Source organism: Rattus norvegicus, chromosome 5, assembly GCF_021556685.1.
Source record: "Rattus norvegicus strain SHRSP/BbbUtx chromosome 5, alternate assembly SHRSP_T2T, whole genome shotgun sequence".
NCBI lineage: Eukaryota > Metazoa > Chordata > Mammalia > Rodentia > Muridae > Rattus > Rattus norvegicus.
The window spans coordinates 73284118-73310027 of record NC_141538.1 but is presented as its reverse complement, the minus strand read 5'-3'; the positions used below and the strand labels follow the sequence as shown (position 1 = coordinate 73310027).

General features: G+C 42.5%; 1 protein-coding gene and 1 long non-coding RNA gene across 7 annotated transcripts in view; one reads left to right on the top strand and one right to left on the bottom strand.

The window, feature by feature from the left end:
• The window catches only part of LOC102551474 (uncharacterized), a 31036-nt gene extending 21407 nt beyond the window's left edge, over positions 1-9629 (top strand). The window contains exons 3-4 of the long non-coding RNA XR_015620879.1: positions 6543-6676; positions 9393-9629. This is a non-coding gene — a long non-coding RNA (uncharacterized LOC102551474). The remainder of the gene's footprint in view (positions 1-6542; positions 6677-9392) is intronic.
• Slc44a1 (solute carrier family 44 member 1) overlaps positions 1-25910 on the bottom strand; it is a 180309-nt gene that overhangs the window by 117086 nt on the left and 37313 nt on the right. For all 6 annotated transcript variants that reach the window (XM_087551430.1, XM_087551431.1, XM_087551428.1 and 3 more), the window contains 2 exon segments: positions 14303-14392; positions 4610-4752 (listed from right to left, as the gene is read on the bottom strand). In XM_087551430.1, coding sequence (XP_087407556.1) covers positions 4610-4752; positions 14303-14392 — 233 coding nt within the window.

The following is a 25910-nucleotide window of genomic DNA, read 5'->3' as shown; positions in this document are numbered from 1 at the left end:
TGGGTCTGAGGGGCACCTGAAATGTGTGCCTTAGCAGCAGAAAAATGACATCTGTCACTTCCACAATTGCATCACAGAGTGTAATTCCCACAGCAAGCAAACTTTCTACAAAGTTAGTATTTCTGTAATTATACTACACAGAGGTGTAACTTCCATTGTTCTAGAAGATTTTCTATTGGTTCTGATGGAGTAAACTGCCACCACAGCAACCTACATCTAAACTTCTGAACCATCAGACACTGGCATGACAGATGTGTCTTGCTTTAAGTCACTAAATTTATGATACTGTTACCTAGCAACCGGTAATTAATAGACAGATGAGAAACACAATATAATTAGGGAGCTAACTGAAGTCAATAGAATAACGAGTATGAGACAGAAAGTTCAGGCAATCACAGTAAAGGAAGCTTACCACAGGATAGGGTTATTTTGAAACACTTCACAAAAAGGTCAGCTGTGAGACCTGGCATAAGTGTTTCAAAGATTCAGATAAGCACACAGGCAGAAGCAACAGCATAGAAGTGGAATCAATCAAATGCCAGGGTAATAATGCCACACTGAGGAACAGTGGGAGAGGACTGGTGGGTGAAATGGGTTCAGCTCTCTAAAGGCCTACAAGGGCAGGGGCTGAGTGGGCTCATCTTTGATACTATAGACCACAGCAGGAAAGCAAATGCTCTTCAAGAGGGAAAATGGCAAAATAAAAGCCCCGTTTTCAAGAACTTAATCCTATCACAGTAGAAAGGACAGAGCTGATTACAGATAAGAAGACCAAGAATAGATACGCTAAGCACAATAGCTGTCATGAGAGGCTAACAAGTGGGGGGGAGGGGGCTTCACGCATATTAATAAGCAAAAGTGAGCAAATTAAAGCTATAAAGCACTATTCTGTGGCTTATCAAATTAGTAAAGAATAAGAGCTAATAATGCTGGGTAAGATAATGCAATCTCAGACACTGCTGGTGGGGATGTAAGTGCGACAGTCTTTATGGAGAGCCATTCAGCAATATGCATTAATAATCTTAAAATATTCAGACCCTCAAACCCAGTAAGTCACTCCTTAGAGTGAGTTTATTTACTCATTTAGCAACCATTGAATGGGATGCCTGCTTCATTCCCGACACTGAGCTGGGCTCTAAGGGGTCAATGCTGAAAACAACAGACCCCACTGCCTTCACAGCATTTAATAGAGCCGCCCCTTAGACAAATTATTTTTTTTTAAAGAAAAAAGTACACTTATTTATATTACAGACCACAAGGCGAGTGTACTTTTAAATGGTTAGTTAAAATTGTGATAGGTGCCTCTTTCGTAGGTAGACTGTCAGACTCACAGTTTAATTTGTAAATCCAAAGACAGCTTCTCTGTGAAATGACCTTTCCGCTGAGAGACGAAGGATGAGTAGAATTTAGCCACATTAAGAATGGGAAGGGGGAAAAATTCTAATAAAAGAAATAATACTCATGAAAGGATTTTAGAGGATTTGTTGCTGCATTATTCAACAAATGCATGTGAAGGTCAAACAAGGACCAGGCACTGCTATAAGGGCTTGGGCTAGGGTTAGGAGAGAGAGTCCGGGCATCGGCCCATGACACAGGTGTGAGAGTACTGCATCAACTGTGGAAGGACCCCAGGTTCAGTGAAGCCAGAGGACAAGGAATGACTACAGACAGAGGCCAGTACACGGACGGGGCAGGAAAAGAGAAGAGGATGGGCTAAGCTAAGGCAGACAGAGAGCGCTATCTTTTCATCCCTAAGTTCAGAAATATAGACTTACCTGAAAATGAACATCCAAAATTCTACCAGTTCTACAAATCATTACCATCCACAGACAGAAATACTCGGCTGGATTATACTGAACAGGTAACAGTGCAGAGCAGATGAAGTGGGGGCCAAAAGTATGGATGTGGGTGTGGGGGCACACCCCTTCAAATCCCAGCACTGGGGAGGATAAGGCAGGTAGATCTCTTAGATTTCAAGGCCATCCTGGTCTACATAGAGAGTTTCAGGCCAGCCAGTGCTACACGGTGAGACCATGTCTCAAAACAAACAAATAAACAAACAAACGACAAGAAGTTTTAAAAAGCACACAAAAATGCATGTTAAATATGTGTACATGAGATAAGAAAAAACTACTTGGAAAACAATTTTCCCCACGAATGGCTTTTGACTCAGAAGAAAGTGACTCTTCCTTAGAAAGATAGATAATTTCTGTTTGCTAGAGGCCCGCATGTATATAAACTAGCCAGAAGATCTGGAATCTGCCTTCCCCACCAGCCAGCTAAAACACCATGTGGTTAAATATGGAGAGTAGTAACTACATGCCTTATGTGTGCATGTGTAGAGTCACTAGCAAGTCATGAAGCAGGCCAAAGCCTGAAACCCTCTCTTTCCTTTGCCCTCAGCTGATAGTCTCATATATGTGGTCCATTTTAACAGCACTGGGGATGTTAACATCTTATGAGACAGGTGCTACCTAATAAAATAATTTGAAGCTATTCAACTTCTACATAGCCAAAATTGTTTCAAAAAGTCCACCAAAGAGATAGGAGTATTTCTGGTATAAAAACTGACCCAAGGTGTTAATTTCATGAGACGATTCTAAAGAAACTGCTGCATGAAAACTGCTGAGACTCATCGTTCACTTCTCTCAAGGAACGCAGGATTGGATTAAAGTGTACTCCAGAAAATGGCAGGCTTGAAGACTACCTATAGTTTCATAATCAAACTCAAGTTGTTTAACACTGGGAGAGAGGCTACAGAGTGGGAGACATGGTTTTCAGATGGCATTACAGGCTAAAATCTAAACATAATCTAGTCATGGAATCATAATTCGTTAAGTTAGAAATGATTGTAGAGTACTTTATCTAATTGACAAATATGATGGACTGGATGTCATTTGCATATCAGACTTTGTAATTTAAATGATTGTTATGGTTTTGTTCAATTTACGTCTGGGAAAAGAGGTTTCATTTTTGTTTTTATAGGACAGAAAAGGTAAGATGTACGGGTGGTTCTGATGCTAAGGTCCTGCTCCCCAATTGGTTCTTGCTCTATCAGTAAAGAAGCCATGGGGTAATTGCTGGGAGGAAGGAATAGGAGGGACTTCTGGGTCCCTACAGGCAAGAGACAGATGCAGGAGAGAAAGAGAAGGGGAGAGTTCACCATGATTCAGAGAGAGTGAAGTCAAGCATCCATGTGAGATCCCAGGCAGAGCGGTCACAGGCCACTTTTACAGGCAGGAAGTTGGGGATATTGAGCTGGGACTAAAGGGAGCTGAGCAACTAAAGCTGAGGACAGACTTAGGGTGCTGAGCTAAGAGTACTGGGGAGGGCATGCTAGCCACGGGAGTTTAATAATGCCCAGCAACTGAGCCAGTAAGTTGAAATTGAGCGAAGTGTGTGTCTGTGGTTTTTATCTGTGGATTCGAGGGAATCTGGGTGGGGGCTGGTAGTGCGGCCTGTTCCCAGAGCTTAGGCAGAGTAGTAGAAACCACAGGCATCAAGAAAAGATGCTCACAGGCTGCACTGGATCCACCACTACTCACCAACAGCCACACAGCCTTGGTGGTCACCTCAGCTAAGCCTTTGTTACTCCTGCCTTGCAGAGGGGTAAACACTTGTCAACTGTGAGAAGCTGTGTATATACTCCTTGTTGTTACTTAAAACTTTGTTTATTTGACCTGCACGATCTCTTCTTCATTAGAGAAAGGACTGTCTCTAAGACAGGATAACTAATCAAAGTTCTTCAAGTTCGTAAAAATCATCAAATCCATCTTATACAGAGGGGCCCTGAGATTTAACCAACAGAGTCACAAAATCACAAGTTGCTACAATCTACTCTGACATTTCCTAGAAAGTATGACTAATTAACCTTGTTACTGTGCAATTAGTTTTATTTATTCTGAAGACCTGGTTTGACTTGAAATAACATAATTAAGTTTGATGGTATACACACTCACAGTCTAAAAAAGTCATACAGCAGTCATACATACAGTGTGCTCCCTAGGTGAAATGTATTTTCCCATTGACATTAGAAATAAAATAATAATTCATGAAGAATAAGGACAATTAAGGTCAGGAGTTTCATGACATCCTAAAGATGAATACTGAGAGCCCACAACAATTATCCCAGTCTGTCAAAGAAGATGTATCTTTTATGGAACAAGAAAGACTTAAATACTTGCATCACAAAATATTACTTTATAACTTTAAGGCTTTAATATCCATTGTCATTCATCTGTCTTACATTAAGTATAGTCTTAATACAGAGAATATTACTTTATTTTCTGGGTTAAGGAGTAGAACATAACCTAAAGGCTGATGGGAAGACACAGCACAAGAGTAACTCTTTCAAATCAAGGCTTTTTTAATCCACTAAAACCGCACGGCGGTCCATTTAACAAGGCAGTTAAATTTGTTTCCTGGAGCATGTATTTGTTAGATGAAAGCAGCAGTGATTCAATACCCCATTTTTTTACAAGAACAAACCGCCGTATAGAAAGAATATGAAGAGATCCCGCAGGCACTATCTTTAAGGTACAAAGAGAGCCATGCTACCCGATTCTTCCCTCCAAGCTTCCAGACGTTCCCCATGCAAGAGTCTACTCACTTCCGGTGGGTGTGGTCCAGGCCACTGTTCGCTATTGCTTCCAGTTTTGCATTTCTCTGCCCACAGATATTTCCATAGCTGTCGTATCCTGACACTAGTCTTGCTGCTGCACCTGTTGCTACTGAAAAGCCACAAATAAATCCCTAGAAGAGAAAAACACACACAAATAAACCATTTCAACAGCAACAGTCACTATTTCATATGATAATGAGTTTCTTTTGTCTGACGAAGGGAACAAAGAGCTACATTCCCTTAGAGCAAACACTGTTATACTCTTTTCCCTGGTCTGCATAGGAACAGCATGAAGTCCACAGGGGAATACCATTTGCTACTGGAAGAAAACAAATCCCCAATCTTCCACATCTTAGCATTGCCCTTGCACTTTGTGCCATTCATGGCAGTGCCTCCATATTGAACACCTGTCCTGAGCTAGGCTGCACACAGGGAATTTATCATACATTCTCTACTTGGCCTGCAGAGGTTAAAGAAGTTAACCAGAGCCACAAAAGCTAGTAAGGAGCATTGTGGAGCATCACAGCCATCTGCAGTCATTCTTTAGCTTACTTGGTCATAAAGGGGATCTATTAAGTGAACAACAAATGATAAATGGGGGTTAAAATCCAGAGAACGACAGTACGTGTGGTTTGAATCGCTATCCCCTCTGCGAGCACAACACCTTTGTCCTTCCTGCAGCAAAGCGGTATAAGACCCAACTTCAGTCATGAAGCTTGCTCCTAATACTGGAGAGCGGAGGGAGGGTAAGGAAGCACGGGCTTCCGGTACTGCAAAGGTCACTGATTTCATGGGAACGTGCTTTTCTCTGGTCCCAGAGGCAAAGGGTAGAGACTGGGGACTACACTGTGCTGTCTAACGCAGACAGGGGCTGGTTACAGTAAAGCCAGAGAACCAGCAATCCACTACAGCCCACTGGGATTAAGGAGAGCAAGAGCAGTGATCGCTGACAATGGCTACTAGGGATGGGGGGTAATGGGACCTAATCATCGAGAGAACCAGTCCCTACTATCTTTAGTCAGGTTAAGAAGGCAGAGCCGGTCACCAGTGATTCTTATCTAAATGACGCTGCTGGATCTCAGGCTGCAGAAGGGCATGCTACAGTCCCACGCAGTTCCTCAGAGGAAAGCATGTTTCCTTTTAACATCCTTACCTAAACTGTCTAAAGAATTCTAACACCTCTTATATTTCTCGATAGTTCTTCCGACCTTCATTGTGCAGGTAGGTAATGAGAGATGAGAGCACAGCTCTGTTCCACAGAGACCTCTAAAACCCCTGTATGAGATAGTGGACTTAGATCAGAACCCGTGCCCAATCTCCTAGTCTCTGATCAACTTTCTTCCTCAACTGACTCACATGACAAGTGGACATAGAGTATACGCAGCCCCTCAAGCTGGGGTAAGGCTCAAATGGCACTACAGCAAGAGCTAAATCAGCAGCTCATATACTGTTATTAGAAACCAGAGCATGTATAGAGAGACTCTGGACTTTGGAGTAACACACTCTTGTGCTATCAGTGGCACATGGACAACTCCGTCTTCTATGAGTACGACTTTGCTCAAACTTGCTCAGTCCTCCAAGCCTAAATTTCCCCTTCCACTAACAGATTAAAATCCCTTAACCCAAAGGCTGCTGTACGACATACTAGCAACAATAATGTGAAGGGCGTGTCTCAGTGAACACTAGTGCCTCACCCTCAAAGCAACAGCTGAGTTGCCCGCACTGATCCCAGGGGCAGCTGGCCAGCAGGCATTTGCTTTCACACCCCTGCTGCCCTGTTCCCTCTCCCCTCCTCTATACACTGAGAAAAGCTAAGTCCCACTGTGGACTTCAAGTCAATGCTATGTGAGACTTAGCATTCACTTACTATGGGTACCTTTGATCCGAGTACCAACTCAGACTCTGCTCTCTTCACCTCTAGCACTGAGCACATCTATCCTCAGCATGAGATGAGAACCAAAGGAGAAAACCCAGATCCAATCCCTGGTAGCTAAGTGTCTGCTACCTGGCAGCTGACCAATAATACACAGAAGCCGTCAGCAATATATATGAAAGGTAAGTTTGGCCTGCGGAGGCTGACATTGGTACCAAGAAGTGACAAAACCTCTCACCTATGTCGGAACAAACAAAATTTTGTGAGGTGGGGGGCAAAGAATGAGTAATGATGCCGGTATTTTTGTTATTATACAAAAATACTTTTGGATCACAATTAAACTTCTTTATCAGTCCAGAGCAGCAAAATGGTCAACCAAAAAGTTATGTCTCTCTTTCGTTATTTATAGTTTCTTTTTCTTATATTTGATAGGAACATTGTTGCAGATTTCTTTAGATGGTTTCTGGCTTCCCCTCCGGATTGCTTTATAACAGGTCCATATGTCCCACGGGACGGGCTTCCTACCCTTTACTGTATGCTGCCTCACATCCCTCTGAAGTATGGCTGGGTATAAATCATAAGTGTTACATATGTATACTAAAATGGGACACCGTCACATTTCACACAGGTCATTTAAAGTTCTTAGAAGCTTCCAGAAGCACTAGAGCAGAGTATATAAGAAGCCACAAGGGTAGGATAACTGATAATAAGGGTAAGAAAACCACAACTATTATCCTAAGGACTTCCCACTTGACTCAAGCACTGATGATATAGAACAAGGCCAAATCTAATTACAATTCCAACATCTTTAAAAAGAAAAACACAAAACCCTAAATAGAGGCAGCGATATAATTTCAGGAGGAAAAAAAAAAAAAAACCCATGGTATGTGAAATTAAAACAGGGTGGGAGAGTTTTCAGGATACATTTGAGTACTTTAATGGCTTTCAGATACAGTACAGATAGAGGAGGGAAAAGGCACCCAGCAGAAGGAAAGCACACCACAGAAGTGAATGTTTAGGGGGAGAAAGGCTTGTCGATGTGGAGCAAAACAAAACCACTGCTACTAAGGGAGGGAACCGTGATGAAAACATTCAAGCCTTTGAAGGGCTTTGGGGACAGCTACCCTGAGGACATGAAGAGGCACAGATGGACCACTGACAAAACTGGATGGCTAAAAGCAGATAAAGGCATCGAGCTGAGGGACCAGGGTAGGTGGACAACAAGACGTGGGTGGGTAGCAGTTATAAAGGAGAGGAGGACGACTGGCAGAGGAAACCGCTGCTCCTGTCACAGGGGTAACGTTACTTAAATAAGATTTTTGCTTAGACTTGTGCACCATCAGGATACACTTTCTGTCCTGTGTGCGTTTGGTTTTCACACCTACATTTTAACTAAGCAACTGAGCAGAGCAGATGGTCTTCACTAGGTGTGGGGGTGGGGGTTCAACAAAATCCTGAGGTGAGGAGGGGGATGTGAATATCCCAAAATAGTGAATGGGGGATGAGTGGCGGTTCATGGCAACACACCCGCTCAGCTCTTTCTCAAATGCCAAGCATCATAGATGGCAATAGGGGTGGGGGCGGTCTCCCTAAAACACACTTTTAAGGCAGAAACTTGGTTTCCGTTCCTCCTCTTCCGAAAATCCTGAAAGTGAGAGGGATATCTGGATCCAGCAGCTAAAGTCAGATTAGAAGGCCTGGCACAAAGGCATACTTATGCAAACAAAGCTTTTGTCAGCGCACTGAATTTGCAGATTCCTTTAAAGTTTAATAGAATGCACTGCTCTAAGAGGAAGAAAAATAATGTTTGACAAGTCTCAGAAACTTCCCCGCAATAAGCTTTTTTTTTTTTTTAGTATATGCAAAGGCAAAACATACCATAAAGGAACCAGAATATTCTTAAAGGAAAAGAAAACACGGGATGCAGAGGGGTGGAAATCCAAAACTAAGACTCAGTTTCACAGACAGACAGAGGCAGAGAAAGGAAGAAAAGAAACACAGCAACAAAGCCAGACAAGGAACAGAGAGACCTGATCCTGCCTTTGGCACTAACGTGCCTCAGAAATTGAATTCTCTGGCTTGTATCCTTAGTAGTGTAGAAGACTGAACTTGAAAAGTTTTCCAAGTTCTTCCACATCCCAAATTCTACAGAAAGGTGGGCGAGGGGGAAAGGGAGGAACTTAAAGGTCTAACTGCAGGGAGAATATAGAATTCATTTGCTTTACAACAATGTTGGGGGAGGGGTAGGTTAAAAATGTATTTAGCTGAACTGTATACTTTAAGACTGTGGAAGATAAGGCCAGCCTGAACTACACAGTAGACCCTGTCTCAAAAGTTAAAGGAAAAAAACAAAATTAAATTGTAAATTATATGCTACATGCCTTTTTTACCACTATTCTTAAAAAGAACGGATAAGAAATGAACTTAATAAGAACTGGTAGTCACCTGGGCCAAAATCCCCCTGGTAATTTTCTACAGGCTGTCTTTTACTCTGTGATCCTGGCAAAGGACAGATCATCAAACAGGTAACTTCAGCACTGCACTGACTCTCACACATGCTGACCCACAGTTAATGTGCCTGGTGGAGACTGCATGCCCTGGGAACTACAGTAAGGCTAGAGAATGAAAAAGGTCCCTAAAGTGGCATCTATACAGCAGCTCCTAAATCCAGCTCAGACTCAGACCTGTCTCCAAAACTCCAACCTTGCTTTCAAGATGGTGTATTCTTCAGAAATTTTCCATGTCCCAAAACTATGTTCTCCTTCCACATTTCCCCAGTCACCATGTTTTTCTGCACAACCTGTCTCCATCTAGAGCAACACTGTCTGTAGGCTGCATGTGGAAACTTGAAGTAAGGGTTCTTTGTTCTCTTTCTTGCATGTTTCCCCCTCACCCTAGCTTCCGAAGTCCATGTCAAGGGAGAAGTATTGCCCAAGCTGTTCAGTCAGTCAGACACCAGCTGGAAAAAACTCTGTTCCAAAGCTCATGTCCTAGACAAAAACATCTCCAGTTGGCTCCAGGCAACAAAGTGATTCTACTGAGACCTTCTTCCTCCTGGGACCAAGGCTGCCACTGTAAAATCTTACATCACTTATTGAATATAGCTTTGTCTTGTTTTCCTTAATCAGTAAAATGTGAAATGTGATCAATAGAGTGTACAGTTCTATGTATGAAAGAAATGTGTTTCTATATGTCCAACCCCAACCATGCCTACCTCACAGTATGCAGAGATGACTCATTTGCACTGTGGACAACACTCCTCTTGTTCCTGCCTCTTTGTGGTAAACCTATTTCCCATCTCTAGTCTCTCTTTTCATACGTATTTCCACAAAAGGGCCAGGCCCTTTAGCTGAACCAAGTCATTTTACCAAGGAATGGTTTGGGAAGCAAAAAATTAGGTGCCTGTTCCTGGTAAGTACAGAACCGTGATAGGGAATCTAAGAGAAATGGGTTAGGCTGTAAACTGAAAGGTTCTACCCAGAATCACTAGAGCAAAAGCCTCAGAGTCACACTGACTTGACTCTTACTGCTGCACATGGTAACCACTGGTAAATGTTCCCATTCCTGCTTACCAGGGTAACCACTGGTAAACGCTACCATTAGTAAAAGTTACTGGTAACAACTGGTAAAATTACCACTGATAAAAATTACTGATTCTACTTACCACAGGTAATGTTACCATTGGTAAAAGTTACCAATCCTATGTACACAGTAACAACTGGTAAATGTTACCATTGGTAAAAGTTATAGATCCTACTGATACTGTTACCGGCCCTGGTTCTTTCCTCTCTTTTCTTTTTCTCCTTTTTTAAAAGCACTATGTTTTGAGTTTCTCGCCACTTATTTGGACTGCTGTCCTAGTCTCCGTACAGTGTCTTCCACCTTCCAAGCCACCTTGAACACTAAACTTCACAGATCCTTCTTTCTGTGACTAGTCAGAGCACTGAGCAGAGTCCCCACCTTGGCTGATCACCAGCACCCAAGAGATCATGGTACAATCACTAATGGGTGCTGAGAAGTGAGATCTCTAAATAAAACTTCCAGATGACTCACGTCCAGGGAGAATTGAGAACTACTTGATTGAATGAAACACAGGAATTTGGAAGTGCAGTGTTACGCCAGATATGATGGTAACAGACCTTAGCAGAAGCAGGATTCCAAGTTCCAGGCCAACAGGGAGCAGACACGGCAGCACATGCCTGTAAACCCAGCATGTAGGAAGCTATGGCTAGAAGATTATGAATTAAAGCCCTGCCTGCCAATAAGATTTTATGCTTCTTTTTCCCTGCCCCCAAATTAAACTCAAGCATGAATGATGGCAGCTCAGTAAGACTGATAAAAATATACTTTGAAAAACACTGTAAGTTCTTGAAAACTCAAGCAATAAAACCTTGTAACTACAGAACAAAAAGTAAATTGTGACAAGGAGATAGGCACACGAAAATATAAGATTAGTAATGAGGGTGGGTGAAAGGGAACAAGGTCTTAAAATATCCAAGAAGACACTATGTATTGGGCGATAAGGGAGAGAAAGCTAAGGTCTGAACACCAGGCTACAAGCTAACTAGGAAATGGGCTATTAAAGGAGAAAGCAGGGCCAGTTGCTGAAAAGAATATGGAAAAGTTCCTATCTTTGCCACTGTGATGGTCTGCATATGCTTGACCCAAGGAGTGGCATTATTAGATGTGGCCTTGTTGGAGGAAGTGTGTCACTGTGGGGTGGGCTTGAAGATCCTCCTCTAGTTCCTCCTAGGATGCTGAGGTGTTCCTGACTTCCTTCTGGTGAAGATGTAGAACTCAGCTCCTCCTGCACCATGCCTGCCTGGTTGCTGCCATACTCCCGGAGCCTTGATGATAATGGACTGAGCCTCTGAACCTGTAAGCCAGCCCCAATTAAATGTTGTCCTTTATAAAACTTACATTGGCTATAGTGTTTGTTCACAGCAGTAAGACCCTAACTAAGACAGCCACTTACTAGATAGGCTAATATTTAATATCACTATACCTTGTGGATACATGGTTATGAACTCTATCTCATTGGACAATTCAGAGACTTACAGAGATTAACAATGTTGAACAAATGTTTGTTGAATGTTTGTCTTAAAATCCCAGTTGGGGCGGGAATGATGGCCCTGGTGATTGAAAAGCATTTGTTACTCCTGCAGAGGACCTAGGTTCAACTCCCAACACCCGCATGGGAGCTCACAACCATCTGTAACTCCAGCTCTAGGAGACCTGACACTTTCTTCTGATTTCTGCCAGCACCAGGCACATGTGTGGTACCCAAAATACATGCAAGAAAAGCACACATAAATAAAATAAATTAATTAATGAAGAATTCTTTTAACACTAGTGAAGAACATTGTTCGAAAAATTAAAAGAGTAAAAATGAATTCAGATTACATGTTGCCCATCTGAAACCCTGAAAAGTCTAAAATGCATCAACATCTGGAGCTTTCTGAGCATGAGCATGGGGCACATGTGGAAAATTCCGTGTATCATCCCCTGTGATGAACTGCAATCAAAAACCTGCCGTCCCGGTATAGCTGTAAGGTACATATGAAACGCGAAGGATCTACGCTTAGACTCGGGCTCCATCCCCAAGACACTTCATCACATTATATGCACTGATATTCCAATGTTAAATGTTTATATTTCTTTCTGCATGCTGCATACATGCACAGGAAGGTCACGGGACAGCTTGAGACAACCAATTCTCTCCTCCACCACATGAGTCCTACGGACCATATTCATTCACCAGGATTGGGAAAGGGCTCCTTAGTCCACTGAGCCTTCTCAATTGCAGTCAAACTTTTGAAATGGGTAACATTTTGAACCCTGAGCATTTGGAATATGGTTCACTATGGAATGAAATGCAAACAGGGTGAATTAAAAAACATATATATATATATATATATATATATATATATATATATATATATATATATATATATATAACAAAAACCCAGAACCAGAAGCAAAGCTGTGAGCTGTGCTTGTGAGATGAGCAGTGGAACTTTTTGATTGCTTCTATCTCGTCACGACTTGACATCAGCTCAATTCCATGAGAAAGTAACCTATTTAAAGGTTCGCTCCAAAACAAATAATGCTGTGCCTGTATTTAAAAAGTACACACAGTGGGTCTTAATTACCATCGCGATGAAATCGACATTATATTAATTACCATTGCATTAAAACATTCCGGTAAACAGCTCCTAACGCTCAAGTAACTCCCAAATCAGTCTATTAACATTAATGATGGCACTTTCCTGGGCTATTTGAGCAAAGAAGATTAAAAGGACCTTGGGTGGCGTGGCACATGTTTTTACAAACAAAATTCTGAAGTTCAGTTGCTATTTGTCCTGGGGTTACAATGGGTGTGGAGAAGCTGTAGGCTGGTTTTATTTGGCAGAGTCTTTCCAGGTTCTTCATGAATATTCACATACGTTGAATATCTGATGTCATTCCACTAAGGTAAGCAAACTCTTGAACAATAGCTCATAAGACCAGAGTTAGCATTTTGACCTTTCCTATGTGTCCTAAATGTGGGGAAAGCATACTTTTATCTTTAAAACAAATACTTGTTTAAACTTATTTCCCTGAGCTTATCATATCTCACTCAGATGTACTGTTTTCTTTTCCTCTGTGGGGGAGGGGAGTTGAACCTTGACTACAGCTACTAGCTTACAGGATGGTATCTAGAGAGACAAGGAATCCTGAAGACATTTATTACAGACGAAAAGCAATACTTCCAGAAGGAACCTGTATAGAAAGGGCAGGAAGATGGGCTAAAAATCCAACTTATAAGACCTGAGCTGGAGACAGTGCGATTGCCATCTGAGTCGGAGACTCTGGGATGGAGAATGATGCTTGCGCAGTCTGCTTGAAGAGAGAAAGATGACAGAAAGCCCTGACCAAGTGCAGAGCCAGGCAAGCGGCTCTTCCACTCACTGCCATGCTGAAGGGTGGCCCTCTCAGCTTCCCCTTTAGGTTTCAGGCTTTACTATAAACTGGGGGTGACAGCCAGGTGAGTATTCCTTCGAAGCTCCAGACCCCAGTCAGTGCTAGAGCAGCTGTATGTCTATTATCTTGGAGCCTAGCACCCTGGCGGCAACCACGTCCGTGGATGGCGAATTCCGGCAAGGAAGGGTAGGTGTGCCACATACCCAGCACCTTGCACAGGTTCCCATTCTCATCTCCTCCACCGAGTACAGAATAGGCGGATGTCGTGACAGCCATCAGAGAGATGCCACTCGCCATACTGGATTGGCTGAGGCCTAGACCTGACACAGGGGACAAAGCACTGGGCAGACTCCTTCCCTGGAGGAAGAACTCAAAACTGTGAGAATTCCAAGTGTGGTGGATATCAGATAGCCAACATTCACTTTTCTAAAGGAATGTCAAGTCCCTTGGAAAAGAAGGGACTGGCCCTAAGATAGCCATGAGGCTTGTGTGACTGCAGGACTTGGTACTCAGGATTCTCAAGGGTCCTTCAAGATCAGATTTCAAAGACACATGCAGCACCGACCTGGCTCCCACAAAGGATTGGGTGAAGGAGCTAAGACTCCCACTGGCTTCTTTATTTTTATCCTCAGTTTTCATACAAATAAAAGAAAGCAAAAGAGCAGAAGGATACCAAGTACCACAGAACTGTATTAAAAGGGGAAATAACCCCCTCGATGGTACGTAGGCCCTCCGGTGGGGAAGATGTGAGATACATACACACACATAGACACACAGGAAGGTCTCACTTCCCCGTCATTCCCCTGCAGCCAGAGCTGAGGTGAGGCTAGTGTGAGCATGCTTACCATCCCAATGCAGAACAGAACGAAGAGCAGCAGCCATGGTATGTCTGTGCAGCTACGGTCCTCCAACGGCTTCCATTCTCGTTTGGAGCTCTACCAAAATACAAAGTAAGAGAACGCGGTAAGTGCCAATTCTAGTTAGAACTGGAAAGGTACAAACACACTGTTTCTACGCAGATCCTTTTTTCTTTGCTGGACGATGTCTTTGTGAAGTCAACCCTGGCTTCTGTGGCCTTTGCAGTGGCTCTGGTCCCACTTCTCCCCTGCAGACATGGGACTAACATGGAGAGTTTTCGTGGTACTCCACAGAAACATTTAGCACACTGAATTTTAATTATTTTCTATTCCTTAAAAAAGAGACAATGTCTAATATAGCCCAGGTTGGTCTTGAACTACTTATGCAGCCGAGGATGACCTTGGACTCCTAACCCTCCTGCTTTTATATCTATACCTTGAGTATTAGAATTACAGCTGATTTATATGATGCTAGAGATCCAAACTGAAGGCAGCTGAGCTGCATGCCCAGTCCTGACTGTTATCCTTAGGTAGACTGAGTCTGGAGCACACTGTGAGCCTAGCAAAAGACCAGGCCGGGCTCCTTTCCCATCGGTTGAGATAATGCCTAAACTTTTGTATGTTCTCAATGGGGGCTTCCTGAAATGAAAAACCAAATGAACACGCTCTCCCATTTGTGTGAGCTTTGCTTTTGTGTGTCCAGATGCTAGGCAGCCAGACGAACACACAAGGACATGCCTTCTCTGTGTTCTCTTTTGGGAAGGAAGCCCATCAAATAAACTCTTCATAAGAGGTAGATTTGTCTAAGTTAAATACAATTTAAGAAGGAAATATTCTTTTATTTTCTGGACAGACCTGAGCAACTCCTAAACCACCCTCCTTGGATTTTTTCACTGTGTTCCTAGAAAATGCAAATGTTTCTAGTTCAAACAGAAAGGTTCCTAGTAGAGAAGTAGAGATATTCTCAAAGTTAATGTGCAAAGTATTGACTGGAATTCCAATTCAATTTTTTTTTTCTTAGTGCATCAGTTTTAGGTCAGCTCTCACATCCTTTTCAATCAAACTGCAGGGGAACTAACAATCACTCTGCAAGGAGAAAACATCCCTAAATCTCATACCCTGTCCTGAAAATGGAGCAGGGGAGAGATGGAGAAGGCAGCCTCCAAAAAGCCAGGAGGCCTCATACAGGAACTATAGGCAACTGTGGAAAGCTGGGAGCAGGAGGGATGGTCTCCCCCAGGAGAGAGCACACCAATCGACTGTGCTGGGCCAACCGTCATCCTTGAAAACATACATGCAAGCGACAGTATGTGGACTAAGTAGGGCATACTTAGCAATGCATGGATGTACATAAGCATGCAACAGTAACTACTGGGCAAGAGTAGAACGTGAACTTGAAGAACGACAAGGATGGGTGTATGGGAGGGTTTGTAGAGACAAAAGGGAAAAGGTTATATTGTAATCTCAAAAGAGGGGCAGGGGAGCTCCCAATAAGAAGTACATGAAGACGTGGAGGCGTTAAGTGGTTCCACATGAGCAATCCTGGAAGAGCAGTCAGCAGGAAGGAGCTAGCAGAAGGCAATGGAGACAGGTGAGTGCTCTGGTGTAATAGGACTAAGATTATAACAAGCTTAGTCCCCCATCTAAACAACAGCTTTGAACGAAATATCCTTAGATGAACACTCCAGATTCTCCGCTTAAAATATACACATGTACTTACATGATTTTATTAAGAATTCAGAGTTCAGGGTTAAAAAGCTCAACATTAAAATAGCTGCCTACAAGGACCTGAGTTCAATTCCCAGCACCCATGTGGTCGCTCACAACCATCCGTAACTCTAGTTCCAAAGCAGGCAACGCCTTCTTCTGACTTCCATGGGCACGTAGCACACATACATACATGCAGGTACTCACATACATAAAATGAACAAATCTTTTAAAGAAAGTAACCGCCTCTGAGATGGGAAGAAGGGTCATTTGGTGAAGTGTTGTGTGCAAACGTGAGGACCTGAGTTTGATTGTGAGCACAGGTGTAAAAAAGCCGGGTGTGCTGGGGTGCATCTGTAACCCTAGTGGGGGCAGACAGACCAAGACAAGAGGATCTGTGGCACTTGCCCAGCAAGCCTTGTTGAATTGGGGAGTTTCAGATTCAGTGTGAGACTATCTCTCCAAAAAGAAGATGGTGGGCCCATGGACAAAGGCTCCTGGTACAACATATGCAGAACTCAATTCAACCCCCAGGATCCTCATGTGAGAAGAGAACTGAGTCCCTCAAGTTGTTCTCAGACCTCTAATGCATACTGTATGTAGCATGTGCACATAAAAGGAAGGAGTGTGTGTGTGTGTGTGTGTGTGTGTGTGTGTGTGTCTATTGTCAAGAGTGATTAAGGAAGACACCAGATGTTACTTGCTGACCTTCACATGCACACAAACACCACACACATTATGCCATATACAACTACATAAATAATAATAACTGCCCGAAACAAGGACGGCAGGGAACCTGAGCTACAACCGTTTCTTTCTGACTCCTAAAGCACTAAAGACAAATATCTCCTTATGCCTTACACTGTTCAACTGTTACAACAAAAATACTGTTAGCTTGTTCTCAGACACCCACGCCAGAAAACAAAAGAACACTAGTTAGTCACGGTAAAAAAAACCCTCACCTAAGGACTCTAACTAGGGTGGGACCCAAGATGAGTAGGCAGTTTCCTCCAGAGCAGTGCAGCGTTGTGACATTTGCAGATGGAGATTTCTCTCCGCAGACTCTGTCATTAACTAGTTGATTCAGATAAATGGCAGGGAAAGAGAGGAACTGGATCTCTTAGGTTACCTCCAACTATACAAATCTAAGATCGTGGTTGTACGTTTGCTCAAACTTTTAGGACCACAAGAAAAGCAACTAAAGTAACAATGTTCTTCTTATGTTGTCAGATGCCTGAACTGTGGTCTGTTCTTGGGAAGACACTTGCTCACTGTGTGACTAAAGAATGTTTCTTTGTATTAAATAACTTCAGTCTTGAATGGTGCCACCCACAGGAAAATTCCTCATGGACACAGAATTTGGAGACCTCTGAAATTCATTATATTTACTCCATAGTAATTTACAAAGCAGGAGCTCTACTGGAAAACACTATTATTTGTTTGTCTTAAACACAGAGCAGAGGAGGGTCAGAGCCTCAGACTGATGTAGCTGCTTCATCTGCAAGCATTTCAGAGCAACATTCCAGTCGTTACTGCTAAAGTTTCCATCTAGAACACAAAAGCTTCACTACGACAAGACACATACAAAGACTCAGCACTGCAACAGTGCCAGTGGTTGAGAGCCACTGCTGTGCCAAACACATAACAAGTCTGCACTTAACAGAAGAAGGAAGGATGGGAGTTACAAAGAAAAAAACTGGTGACACAATCCAGGGAGAGTGGAAACAAAAAAGGGCAGCTGGGTCATACACACACACTGTGACAAAGAAGACATCCCAGAAGAAGATAGCAGCCTTCATGGCAGCATCTGTTACTCAAAAGCACTGGGTTATTTTTATTACACATCAATATTCGCTTTTCAGTTTAACACCCTCCTGATTGTTAAAGTCTTTGTTTATAATGTGACCTTTTTTTCTATAAAAGGTGTAAGAATATTAAACTCTCTTTCCCCTTTAGTTATATCAAAATATTGGTCTAATGGCAGCATATTTCGCTCTGGCTGTCGTTTCTAATGCTCTCAGTGATGGGTCTCTCATTAAGCAGGAATTCCTATCCTTTACACACACTTGTCTTGCTGATGCAGGTACCATCCTTGCTCCGAAGACGAACAAACTCGGGCTCCGGAATTAAATAAGCCGCCCAAGGTTGCTTGTTCAGAGTTGTGAGGCCAGGATTTCAATTCCCAGTCCACAACTCCAAAGTCAACTCCAATAAGACTGCTAAATCCTCCTATTAGCAGTCAGTAAGTAGCATTAGCAATTCTTCACATGGCAAACACTCAGAAACCAGGCCGATAACGTTAACATCCTCTAAGTGCAGAGAAACTGAGTGAGGCATATTATGAGCCATGAAATTTCTCAAGCAAGCCAAGAAGCCCAACAGTTGAAAATTTTTAATGATTTTTTAAACAGATGTAACCAAGTGACAACTGGATTTAATGCTATCTGTTTCTTCCAATTAACATCTCATACAGACCCAGAAAATGTGCTGCGGGCGCACTTTTAAAACGTGAGTTTTATTCTTTCATCAGATTCTACAGAAGATTAATATAGACTGTCGATAAATGTTAGGTCTTTCTCCTCTCACAAAAATCTTACCGTTTGGGAACTAAATAGAACCAAGTACCCATGCGGAGTCGGCCTTTAATGAGTGACTGAGACCGGGAGGGAGAGAGGAAAGGTCTCGGCAGACTCCTACTGTACCCACAAACTCTTTCAATCCTCAAAACATCCCCGTCGGTATTGTACAGTCTCCCCTTTTCTATTATTTGGGAAAAGAAATGAAGGCTGAGGGGAAGCTTTGCTGAAACCTGAGTTCTCAAACTCTAGCAGAGAGATAACAATATGAAGAAATTCTCCAGGAAATGCTGGACGCTTAAAAAAAAATCTAAAATAAGCACAGCCAGGTGTGTCCGTAAGTAAACATGGCCAAGGAAGCAATGAGCAACGTCAAGGTACCCAACACACACAGGAAGGAATTCCAGCTTAGAACCAGAAGCACCCTATTGAAAGGGTATGACAAAGATGACATGATCTAACATACACAAGCAGGAACCAAAAGGAGGATGGGAGGAAACAGAGAAAATATGAGAAGATATAGTAACCGAAAAGTTTCCGAAAATAATAAAAGAAAGTGAAGCGCAGATCTAAGGAATCAGAAATTTATGACAAATAAGACAAATGTAGCATGCAGGTGCGCACACACAGACATACACATGCACACACACACATACACACGCGCACACAAACATACACACACATGCGCACACACATACGCACACACACACGTGTACACACATGCACGCACATGCACACTACATAAAAATGTGTCTGTGAAAAAAAAAAAAGAAGAGATAAAAAAAAAAAAAAATGTGTCTGTGTTCTTCTATGCCAGACCACAGGTGTCATTCATCATATTATTTATGTTCCCATACTCTGAAAACTAGGCAAGGACAAGACTCGGCATCTTTACGTTCCTACACTGTACACTGCATGGGGATCTAACTTTTTAGTTTCAACAATACCTCTTATAAACATCCAAGTTATCAACAACTGTCGGACTGACGCTACATTCACCAAACTCTAAGAGCTGAACCAATGGCCTCCCAAGAAGCCGATGAGCTCTTTGAAAACTGTGACCTTTCTTTAGGACATCAACCTGCACACAGTTCTAACTCAATATTAGTTCCTAGAGAAACGTATTCAGTGAACTTATTTGTAGCTAACACCAACACACAGAAATGTTGGCAAGTGCTGAGCTGTAACTAGTTAGCTCGGTTAACTAGTTAGCTCAGTTAACTAGTTAGAGTCAGAGGTGCCTGGAGAGCACGAGGTACAACAGGGCAGGACCCGGCCAAGGGAGAGGACTGGTAGATAGGAATCTACTTCATAAAATTAGGCAGGGCAAAAAGGACTAAGAAGCTATAAAAAGGTTAGACAGGCGAAGGCAAAGATCTGGATTTAAAAGTGCTGACTAGGTCTCAAATATGGAGAAAGAAGAATGGTAAACTCTCCACGTGAAAAAGGCCCAGGTAACAGCTAAAGACACAGACCAAACGTTCCCTGTCATGTTTGTATTGTGAACTGTGTGTAAACTTTACCCTAATTAGGACAAACATAAAGCTTCCCGAAAGATTCCTACAGCAATGTGATAACATATCATGCCAGGCTCTGAATCTCCCTTTATAAAAGGCCATGTTTCTATAAGGATGGTTCCAAATAGCAAATATACCACCAAAAGGTCAGCTAACCTTTGTTTGACCATGTGATAATAATGTCCTCCACATTCTGATGGTTCTTCAATAAGCACCGAGCACTAGACAAAGTCTGTGATTCCGAGACGTTAGACACCTTCTGCCCTTACTGAGCTCTCGGTTAGTGGGGAAGACATAAACCGAGCACCGTGACACAGCAAAAAGTGCCAACACAGAGAGGCGTATGCACTGCAGCAGAACCATAGCCAGGGACCCTCTGGGAAAGGGGTCTGAGCCCTGATGGAATCACCTGGTTAACTTCTGCAGCTTACACGCTGCCGCAAACCCTAGATGATCCTTCAGTGCCTAAAACAGAATGTGTCATGTGCCTCCAAACACACTAAAAATTCTTGCGGGCTGACAGAGAGACATCCACTGCCAAGCAGGAATTTTATTTCCACTCACAAATGTTTAGTAGAAAACAAATAGAAACACTAAGTTGGCTATCTCTCAGGTTTTTTTTTTTTTTTTTATATGCTTATAGGTTTTTGTCTTCATTTAGGAGGAGGTACTAGAAATGAGGGAAAATTAGCTTCTGTTTTCTTAACCTGTAGCAAAGGACCATATTTACCAAGCCTCTTGAACAGTATTTCCATGTATATGTCACTGGTGAGATACCTATTAACCCTGAGTTACGCACTGGCTGGTCACATATATCAAGGGTTGCTACAACCTGGAACTAAGCCAGGGAGCTGTTTTCTTCCGCAGCGAATGCCAACCAGCCCAGAGGATGAGGTGTGCGAGGGGAGTTAGGCCTGCAAGCAAATACAAGACAAGTCATAGCCAGGAGGTGTTCAAACATCCATCACCTATATATAACAAAGCACCAAAACTTTGGAACCGAAGCAGAATCTGGGTTATCCACGTAGCAGTCATCAGTGCATGCTTACGTGTGCATGGGTCAGCGATAAGGAGCGTGAGGCTGGGTAGGCTAGGGCGGCACAGAACCTGCAGCCGGTAATGACAAGCACGCACACAGGTCACCCATCCTGTCTGCTGCTTAAACGTTTACAGCACCTATCTGCAGCTGCAGCCTTTCCCAGATCACAATGAAAACCCAGTAATGCCTACGAACGGTAATGCTAGCTAGCTTTGATACGGCCTTTCGATGGCATAGATCCTGGGCTGTTGGGGTAATTTGCAACTTTCTTTAAATTTTATTTTAACGTGAGCAACAGCCCTTATTTCCTGGCTTAAACAAGCCGTTTCCAAGACGGTCTGATAGTTCCACAGCTCTGTTCTAGTTTCGACCATCCCAACTGCCCCTTGGTACATCCCTAAAACACAATGCACATATCCATCTCAGAGGTTACGCTACACGGGAACATGTGTGACTCGGGCTCTCAGGTGGCAATACTAGCCTACCCACGAGGGCTTAATTTGGTTCTTGTCCATCTGCCTTACACAAAAGCCTCTAGTATTAAAGACAAAGAATTGTGTACTCAGATCCTCCCAAAGCTCCCTCCAAGGACATACAGCATCACTCAATCTCACAAGACGCTTTTATTTTCACGGAGTAGTAGCAAAAGAATGAAAGAACTGATGTGCAGCGTTTGGCAGTTTTCAATAGGGTGAGCAGGCGTGATGAAGTCGGGAGGAATAGAACATGGAGACTTTCAGCCTTGCACTCACCGTACCTGCACATAAAATCTCATAATAGGATTTCTGAAAGACACTGCCTGTCCTGTGGGTAAGCGTGGTCAAGGACCTGGGGTGCATAACGACTTACGCTTGCCTTAAGTAAATCTGCTTCATTTGCTGAGCCTGGCAGCGGCACTATGCATTGTGAAGGTGAAAAATCAAAGCGTGACTTTAAGCAGGCAGTTAAAGGTAATAAGACACACCGAGTGGAAAGATACAGACGTCTGTGTCTAACTACTTTTCCTAGTTCATGAACTTCACACTAAGTCAGAAGCACTCAGCTGTCTAAGGAAAAGACAACGCAGAGTTACTTTCTGAGCTGCGTGTGGGGAAAGAAAGATCCCAGGGAGATATGTCGCCGATGCCGTCCTTATACCTCCAGCTTCTCTCAGAGAAAGAACAATGGGTCTGTCCTTGCCTTCCTGGTGACAATCCTGCTTGCACATGACACTTGCTCGGCAAAGACCAGGTTAATGCCTTCTGCAGCACGGCTAACCAGTCCTTCTGCCTCTAGCATCGACAGGCGACATCTGACTACAGTCCTCAGGCAGCATTATTACCAGCACCGTTCCTTTGATTCAGTCTGAGGCAATGTTTGAAAAGTAAAATTAATCTCCTAAAATTATATTATGGGATCCACTTGATTCCCATCACGTCCTACAGATGTTAAAACTTCTTTAATAGCTGATGATGTCCAAGACGGAGAGACAGAACCACACATCCCCCTGGTGCTTCTCAACTTTCCTAAAGGTGTGACCCTTTTATATACTTCCTCGTGTTGTGATGACCCCCAACCATAGAATTATTTACGTTGCTACTTCATAACTGTAATTCTGCTACTGTTATGAACTGTATGGTAAACATACTGTGTTTTTCCAATGGTCTTAGGTAACCCAGAGGTGAACCACTGGAGTGACTCGTCTCCAGACTACTAATCAATTTCCTGGGTTTCCATGCTTTCCTATAACTTAAAAAAAAAAAAATCTTTTCAAGGGTATTTTAAAAAAAAAGATTCTTATTCCAATTGTGCTTCGTATCCATAATGGAAATGTTTTAGGAAGCTCCAGTAACCTATGAGAGGCCCCAAAAAAATCACATACTCATAAGAAAGCATGGAGAGATAGGTGACTCTGAGTAGATTTGACTTAAGTTAAACTTAGGCATTTAGACAATGAAGGTATTTTTAGTCCATAGTAGCCATGGATAGTAAGTAATGTAGCTCAGCTCCATGACAAGAATGTAAACAGGCATCATGTCCTTCTCATATTGGAAAAGAAATTTAGGAACCCCTCAAATATAAATTAGTCTCCTTTCCTTTGACCATACTCTGTCAGCATTACTATTGCAGTAATTACTAGTCTATATGATTATTTCCTGTTTCTGAAGGGTAAGGACAACATGTCTATTTAAAATAAAAGTCAGTCCTGGATATATAGGGGCTGAAACATTCTCCGCCACCCCCCCCAAAATCCAAGTCTAAAACAATGCATACAGAATCTTCCTTTAGACGGCTGAATCTGTATTGATTTTTCCTGTCTTACAGGATATTTGGGGGTCAGAACTTATTGATTTTGTTTACTGCTATACCCTCATAGGTGGAGGGAAGTCTGTTACATTATAGGCTTTGAGTAATTATTCAATGAACAAATCAACAAGGCTAGGTCTCTTAACCACAGGGATGAAATGTTATGGGGCAAACATCCTCCTGGCCTCTCCTACAGTAGATAATTTCCATTGTACCACAGGTTAGCTCCTTTTCCTACAACTGTTTTTCTGAGATGTTCATTAATGATTAAATCAGAAAATAAAGTCTAAATTTTTGTAAATAGTGGTAAATAAAGCCTAGGTCTTTTTAAAGTTTTTTGTTTTTTTTTTTTTTTAATTTTATGAGCATGTGTGTTTGCCTGAGTGTGCCAGGTGCTCAGAGACCAGAACAGGGCACCAGATCCCCTGGACTAGAGTTGCAGAGAGTTAAGAGCCATCAGGTAGGTGCTGGGAATCAAATCCAGGTCCTCTGGAAAAGCAGCCAGTGCTCTTAACTGATGAGACATCTCCTCAGTCCCCCTAAGTCTAGGTGTTTGGACAACTTCTTTAAATCTTTATAATGAGACTCTCCAAAAAGTATTGAGTCACAAATCCTCTGGGAAATTGGGATGGAAACAACATAACCTCACTCATGTGTGTGTGTGTGTGTGTGTGTGTGTGTGTGTGTGTGTGTGTGTGTATGCACGCGTGTGCACCAGTGCATGAAAGAGAGAGAGAGAGAGAGAGAGAGAGAGAGAGAGAGAGAGAGAGAGAGAGAGCGCCTCAGACCCCCTGGTGCTGGAGTTCCAGGTGGTTATAAGTGATCCAACATGGATGGGTTCTGGGGGCCAAACCTGGGTCTCTGTAAGCGCAGTGGGCACGGGCACTCCTACCTGAACCACCTGTCCAGCCATGTCTCACTATAGTTCTAAAAACCCTGGTTACAAGGGCTGTGGTTAGGTAGATACTTCTGATGAAAAACATTCACACCAAAGGCTGGCAACATTGTTTAAAATTATGTTAAAACACTAAGATGAACTGGTTACTCACTTTCAGAAAATAATTTGGCAATATACTTCAAGAACCCAATAAAATAATCTACAATAGTGTAATAGCTGCACATTATATGTTCAATGCAGTGTTATATTATGAGAAATAATTAGAAATTAGTTAGACAATAGAAAACTGTTCAATATGAAAATGGTATATTAAGCAATCATAAAAATAATTAAGAAAACTGCATAGTGTCATAAAGATGATTATGATAAAGGTTACATAAAAAATATGGCATGAAATTCAATCTATACTCTGGTTTAAGAGCCATGGAAAACAATACATGTAAATATGAACGCCCTAGAAGGGGAAGCAACTAAATCTGACTTATAATGTATTTTCCGTCTTGAGTTTCATTGAGACCATTAAATTTTGAAAGAAATAGAGAGACAGACAGACAGACAGACAGAGAGAGAGAGAGAGAGAGAGAGAGAGAGAATATGAATGAATATTGGCCCCCACTTCTCCAGATTAGTCTTTTTCTAATTTCTTGGTTTAAAAGCCAACTACAAAGAGACCCAACATCAAAACCATGAGAAAGAAATGTTTAAGTTAATCTACCTGACACTGAAGCTCCCCTTCCCCATGACTGTGGGGAGCTAGGCTGGCCTCCTTGCTCATGAGACAAAGGTAGACAGCCCTTTGGCGGTACTTAAAATCTTCTGGCGGAGCTCAGCTTTACATCACTCCTGATGCCCTTTCCCAATGCAGTATGGGAAACTTCCCTAGGCAGCATCAAAGGAAAGGAACTCCCACAAATACTCATCCCAAACACCTGTGAGTTGTTCCCATGATGCGACATCAAGTAAAACTCAGGCTTGCAAAGTCAAGAAGAAATAGTGTACAATTGTTCAGACAACTGTGGTCGAGGCAAGAGAATAGTAGCTTCCAAATGACGGACAATGTGGGAGCTGACCACTCTCTGCATCTTACGTCTCATCCATCTACACTGCGTGGTTACGGAGCAAGAAAGCAACGAAAGACATCTGAAGGTGTGCGTGCCATGGTCTGCGGTGTGTACATGTTGGACGGTCTTAAATTTTTAATGAAAGTCAAAGGAAACACTAATTCTGAAAACCTATGATGAACATAATACTTTTAAGAATCTATTCCTTTGATCAGTAATTAATCATTACCACACGAAAAGAGCAAGGCTGGAACACATGAGAATCCATCACTTGATCCTCACCTCTGGGCCACTCCCCTCTTGCTAACGAGCCATTTCTGGTTCCCGTCTTTTCCCAGCTTCCGTTTTATAACACAAACCACTGAGTTCACACATGAAGGTTGGTAAGATGACACATAAAACTGCACGTGACTTTTCCTCTTGTGGTACTGAGAACTAAATGCATACAATTATTCAAGGCGACACAAGTCATGAGTCAAACATAATCAGACACAGCACCAAAGTAATCTGCC